The sequence below is a fragment of the Nicotiana tomentosiformis genome, chromosome 9, assembly GCF_000390325.3.
Source record: "Nicotiana tomentosiformis chromosome 9, ASM39032v3, whole genome shotgun sequence".
Lineage (NCBI taxonomy): Eukaryota > Viridiplantae > Streptophyta > Magnoliopsida > Solanales > Solanaceae > Nicotiana > Nicotiana tomentosiformis.
This window is the reverse complement of record NC_090820.1, coordinates 65,029,091-65,035,724: the sequence shown is the minus strand read 5'-3', so window position 1 is coordinate 65,035,724 and position 6,634 is coordinate 65,029,091. Positions and strand designations below refer to the sequence as shown.

At 39.5% G+C, this 6,634-nt stretch overlaps 1 protein-coding gene across 1 annotated transcript; it reads left to right on the top strand.

Moving 5' to 3' along the window:
- The first annotated feature begins 587 nt into the window (after positions 1–587).
- LOC138898902 (uncharacterized) lies at positions 588–1,163 on the top strand. The gene is made up of 2 exons (XM_070185010.1): positions 588–887; positions 1,020–1,163. The coding sequence occupies exons 1-2, from the start codon at positions 588–590 to the stop codon at positions 1,161–1,163; spliced, it is 444 nt and encodes a 147-aa protein (XP_070041111.1).
- Positions 1,164–6,634: the final 5,471 nt, after the last annotated feature.

The following is a 6,634-nucleotide window of genomic DNA, read 5'->3' as shown; positions in this document are numbered from 1 at the left end:
AGATGTATCAAGATTTCAGGCAACAATATTGGTGGAGAAGAATTAAGAAAGATATAGTAAAGTATGTGGCTCGTGCTTGAATTGTCAGTAGGTGAAGTACGAGAATCATAGGCCGGGCGGTTTGCTTCAAAGACTTGAGATCCCAAAGTAGAAATGGGAGCATGTTACCATGGATTTCGTTGTTGGTCTCCCACGGACATTGAAGAAATTTGATGCAGTTTGGGTGATTGTGGACCGGTTGACTCAGTTCGCACATTTTATTTCGGTTATGACTACCTATTCCTCATAGCGACTAGCTCAGATCTATATCCATGAGATTCTTTGCCTTTATGGTGCTAGTGTCTATTATTTCTGATTGAGGCACACATTTCACATTGCAGTTTTGGAGAGTAGTGCATCGAAAGTTGGACACGCGGGTTGAGTTGAATACAACATTCCACCCACAGACGGACGGACAGTCCGAGTGCACCATTTAGATCATGGAGGATATGATACATGCCTGTGTTGTAGATTTCGGGGGTTCATGGGATCATTTCATGCCACTTGTAGAGTTTGCCTACAACAATAACTACCAGTCGAGTATTTAGATGACTCCTTATGAGGCCTTATATGGGAGGTGGTATCGTTCTCTAGTTGATTGGTTTGAGCCCGGAGAGGCAAGGTTATTGGGCACTGATTTGGTTAAGGATGCCTTGGAGAAAGTCAAGTTGATTCAGGATCGACTTCGTTCAGCACAGTCTAGACAAAAAGGTTACGCTGATCGGAAGGTTCGTGATGTTGCATTTATGGTGGGAGAGAAGGTATTGCTTAGAGTTAAGCACATGAAGGGTGTGATGAGGTTCTGGAAGAAGGGAAAGCTGAGTCCTCGGTATATTGGTCCTTTTGAGGTGCTTGAGAGGATTGGAGAGGTGGCCTACAAGCTTGCATTGCCACCTAGTCTATCGGGTGTTCACCTAGTGTTTCTTGTTTCTATGCTCCGAAAGTATTATGGTGATCCGTTGGATTTCAGCACGGTTTAGTTAGATGGAGATTTGACTTATGATGTGGAGCCGGTGGCCATTTTGGATTGGCAGATTCAAAAGTTGAGATCCAAGAATATAGCTTTAGTGAAAGTTCATAGGAGAGGCCATCCAATCGAGGAGGCTACTTGGGAGGACGAGTAAGAGATGCAGAGCAGTCACCCACACCTATTTGAGACTCCATGTATGATTCTTGACCCGTTCAAGGACGAACATTTGTTTAAGAGGGGGATAATGTGATGACCTGGCCGGTCATTTTGTCTATTGTAGCCCTGTTCCCCTGTTTATTACTTATTCTATATTCATTAGTCGTTATGTGACTTCCAGGGTGGTTGGTTTGGTTCTGGGGACGATTCAGAGTGAATTGGGACACTTAGTCCCAAGGTTGGAATTTTAAGTTGAAAGAGTTAACCAAAGTTTTACTTTTGTGTAAATGAATCTAGAATGTAGTTTTGATTGTTCTGATAGCTTTGTATGGTGATTTTGGACTTTGGAGTATGTACGTATGTTTATTTGGAGGTCCGTAGGTTGGTTTGATGCTTTTTGGCGAAAGTTGGAAAGTCGAAGGATTAAAAGATTGAGAGGTTTGACTGAGAGTTGACTTTATCGATATCGGGGTCAGATTTAGGTTCCGGAAGTTGGAATAGGTCCATTGTGTCATTTATGACTTGTGTGTAAAATTTGAGGTCAATCGGAGTTGGTTTGATATGTTTCGACATTTGTTTTAGAAGTTGGAAATTCATTAGTTTAATTAGGCTTGAATTGGGGTGCGATTCATGATTTTGATGTGATTTGAAGGTTTGACTAAATTTGTATCATGTTTTAGGACTTGCTAGTATGCTTGGTCGCGGTCCCGGGGGCCTCGGGTGTGATTTGGATGGTTGTCGGATCATGGTTGCACTTGGGAGTTGGCTGGAAATTTTTGTCACCTGATGCAATTGCACCTGCGATGGTTTTGCCGCAGGTACGAGGCCACAGGAGAGGCAGCTGGAGCGTAGATGCGGACGGAGGCTGGAAGCTATGGAATCGCAGGTGAGTACAAGTTTCTGCTGACGGGTAGTCGCTTCTGCGAGGATGGAACCGTAGAAGAGAAAATAAGAAGGAGGACCAAGGACCGCAGATGCGGAAGGTATCCGCAAGTGCTGACGTAGAAGTGCGAGTTTGACTGCACTAGCGGACCCGCAAAAGCGGGATTTTTGTCGCTGAAGCAACAGGTTTCAGTTTAAGTGAACTTCGTAGAAGTGGAGATTTTTCCGCAAAAGCAGGAGCGCAAGTGCGATCATTGTGTCCGCAGATGCGGGTTCGCTGGGCAGTTGTTTAAAAATGAGGGTTTGAGCTTTTCTCTCATTTTTGGAATTTTGGATTTTGGACCAAAGCGATTTTTGGAGAGTTTTCCACCTAGTTTGAAGAGGTAAGTGACTTTTAATCACTTTTGTCCATAAATATTGAATATATATTAATTATTATACCTAATATATCGACCCCAAATTTTCTCAGTAGAATGTCGTGACAGCACCTAGTCTCTACGATTAGGTAGCCTAACAATATGCGAAAACATTAAATAAAACTTAGAATCTCAAAACTCCAATAATTTCATAAATAGAATCTATAAACACAATGCATACAACTCCCCAAAACCTGGTGAAATATAAGTCACAAGCTTTAGATACAGTGCTGGACAATCCTATACATCACTGTCTATAAAAGTATAAAGAAATAAGGAAGAACAGGATAAAAGGGACTCCGAGGCCTGCGGACGAGGGTAGGTGTACCTTGAAGTCTCCAAAAGCAAGTTCAGCGTGCTAGTACCAGGACAGATAAGATGTACCTGGGTCTGCACAAAACATGTGCGGAAGCGTATTATGACTACACCACAATGGTACTCAGTAAGTGCCAAGCCTAACTTCGGTAGAGTAGTGACGAGGTCAGGTCAAGGCCCTACTGGAGATAATAAGAAACAAGACAAAAGATATAATGATATAATGATAATGACAAAGGAAGTGAAACAATAAAGAATTTATGGAAAGTTAACAACACGCAATCAAGGCAGTTAATACAACACGAAAGGAAAACAAGGATTTTACATGCTAAGGAAACAACAACCAAGCAATACAGCAAATAGAGAAGATCAACAGGGGGCCCTACCGAGGTACCGCCTCGTAGTCCCAAATCATAAAAGTAACTCACAGTCTTTCCTTATATCACAGCGGGAGCCTTTACATTTAGTTTTAAAAATCATTTTCCCGAAATGGCACCCCATGTTTTAGCCCACCTTATCACACCACATGACTTCTAGTCGTTCCCCTACTAGCCACGTGTATCAAGCCCACCTTATCTCAACGCATGCATTTCAACACCCATACCTTATACCACCGCATGCGTATCAATAGTAACAACGACACGGCAAAAACCTCGTGTAAATAGTAACAACAACACGACAGAAACCTCGTGCAATCAACCAAACAATCCTCTCAATAATAACAAAGATGCCAAAACATAACAACTCAATAAAATGATATTTCACAACTTACACTTTGCCTCAATAGAAACCACAACCTTTGCAACTCAACATCAAGATATTTCAAGGATAGCAAATTTCAAGTAAAGAATCCCATAATTAAATATTGAATACAGAATTAAGAAAGCAAGTAATTCAACTACACATGTAGGACAAGTTGCAAATAAGAGGTAAGACAAGTAGACATGTTAAATTTGGATAAACATGGTAGCTATAACATGTTAAAGTAACTCAATTAAAGCATGCAAATAAAAATATGTAGCTAAAATCGGAATTTCAACATTTAGCCCGTGTACGCACTCGTCACCTTGCGTACACGGCCTCCACAATCACAATTATCATAATAATACCAAATCGTAAGGGGAATTTCCCTCACACAAGGTTAGACAAGTCACTTACCCCAAACCACGCTAAATCAATCAAGTAGAAGGCCTTTCTCTCGATTTTCCAACTCTGAATGGCTCGAATATAGTCAAAATAATTTCATACTATAAATATAACTATAGGAAACTAAATCCGACCTTATTTCGCCTTTAAAAACTCATAAATTTAGCCTAAGAAGTTTGATCACTTTTCCCCAATTAATACAACCCAAATCCCTAATTACATGATAAAATCAATGATAGATTAGTGGAATTTTGTAAGGCTCCGTTAAAACATTCCTAATGATTTAAGTTTTTAAAGTGCGCCAACGGTATTTGGGAATAACGTGTTCGAGTATTAAAGGAGACCCATGGGATGGAACCACATTATTTTGAAATGAAAAATATATGTTTAAGGGGTGTTGGAACATACTAAGGAGTTTTGTGAATGGCAAGAATTCGTGTGGAACAAGTTGGATACATTAAGTGGAAAGGATATCTCAATTCGCACAAGATCCCACTTCAAATGCATGCTGCTACCAAACTATAACGACTTATGAGGTGATCTACCTATAAAATTAAATCCCTTTGATTCTAGCTTCTAACGCTTCAAACCGTTTGTCGTTTGGACACTCTTACAAGTTCCCAAAGGCTGGAAGAATGTGACCGTGCTATATACCTCACGGCGCAAGGTCTGTAGTGCGGTAGACCGTGCTATATACCTTGCAGCGCAAGGTCTATAGCGTGGTAGACCGTGCTATAGAGCTCGCGAAGCCTGGTCTGTAGCCCGGTCCGGATTTTGGAGGGTCCATTTTTCTAATTTCATAACCCGACCCTAGTTCCTATAAAGCAATCTTAGGGTCATTTTGGATGGATAATATGATATTTTTAGAGAGGAGAAAGTGACCTAGAGTGAGAGGAGGAGTTCCTAAGCCCTTGTTCATCAAATCTTGCTCAAGCCTTGAAATCCAACAAGAAATCCCTCAAGTTCTTCATCTAAGAGGTAAGGTTCCATACCCTAGTTTTCAATTTCGAATTTGGGTAGAAGATGGTTGATTAGGAGTATGATTCTTGGGTATGAGAGTATTATTTATACATGCATGTACCAATAAGGTTTGTGGGAAGATTGTTGAGTTCAAATAAGTAAAGATTGGGTTGTGGAATGAAGGAAATCTTGTAGAAGAACCTTATAACCAATTTGCACATCTGGTGTTTGATAAAATGCTCAAATGAGCTGAGGCCATGAATATCTTCCTAATTTGTATTCAATTTTGTTATGTCTCAAAATAGATTGAAGTTTCTAGGATTTCCGAAACGTTGCAGTAATTTAAGGAAAGCTCAAAGCGAGATATGTTTGCTAAACTACTCTCTTAGAATTGAATTCCATAGTGTTCCCCTAAGTTTCAAGTATGGTTGTCTCAAGTTCCTAATTCCTATGTCCGGGTTATCCCTTATAAACTTGACTATTCCGAATGATCCTTATGTCGAAATATATATGTTCAAAATACTGATTGCGTATTAAAATGTTATGGCTTTGAGTCGTGTTTCAAATGAAAGCTAGTATGCCAAATTGTGTGAGAAAAACTTGATATGCCTAAGACTCTTAATTGCTCATATGTGTACCTAAAGTCTTGATTGAAAATGTCTTGTTGTTGATAATCTATAAAGATGCTTGAAAATGAAATAAGTGAATTGGGGATATAGAGTATGGCCAACGTGCCAAGAATGAAAGTTATACTTGTGGCTAATGGTGCCAATGAAATAAGATGATGTGAGAAAGATTATGAAATGAGCTTTTATTCAACTGTTTCAAAATTATTTCAAAAATAGAATTGCCTAAAAGCTTATGTACTCAAGTCATGCCCATATGTGGATGTTTTAACTAATGCTATGCTTTGTGAGTATTTTCAATGTGTTTTGTGTCCTTACATATTCGTGAGTGGAAATTATGTATTGCCCTTTTTGGGGAAAAGTATTTCAAGAATAAATGGTGTGTTACTTGTTTATGATTTTAACTTGCGCATCGATTGCCAATTATTTTACTCCATTCTTGGAAAGAAATCTATCGTTTAAATTCTTCAATTTTAATGAACTTAAAGTTGTGATTTTCGGAATATTATATATTTTGATATTTATAATGATGATACATGACAGGGAAGAAATGAAAGTGTGGAATATCAAATACGGCCACCGTGCCTTGAATAAAGAATCTTGTGAATGGCCAAAAGAGCCAAGGGAATATTGTTGTTGTTATTGGTTGAAAATACTAGTGGAGATTCATACAATGTGAAAGATGATGAGGTAAATACATTTGTACCTATGTTACCTTTGTGTGAATAAATAAAAAAATAATATTTTTGGGAAGTATCATTAGCAAACCGAGGAAGGGTGGGTTGTAACAACCCACACCTAAAACTACACGTGCCGGTGTAGGAGTTGATTGTGATTATTCCCCTTATTTGGGATGATATTGATGGGTTGATATTATTCCCTTAAATTAGGATGAAACTGGTAATAATTGTGGATTGGAGAAGTTAACCCACACGACATATGCGGGAAGGCGACCTAGCTGATCGGGTGGAGATCGGACGCCATGTTGCGCACATGGTGGTACTAATCTTGGTAACACTTTTCTTTCGCATCACATGTCGAACCACATTGTACGTGGGGAGATGGCCTAGCTGATCGGGCGTGATCGGACTCCGTGCTACAAACACGGTGATATATCGGTGCTA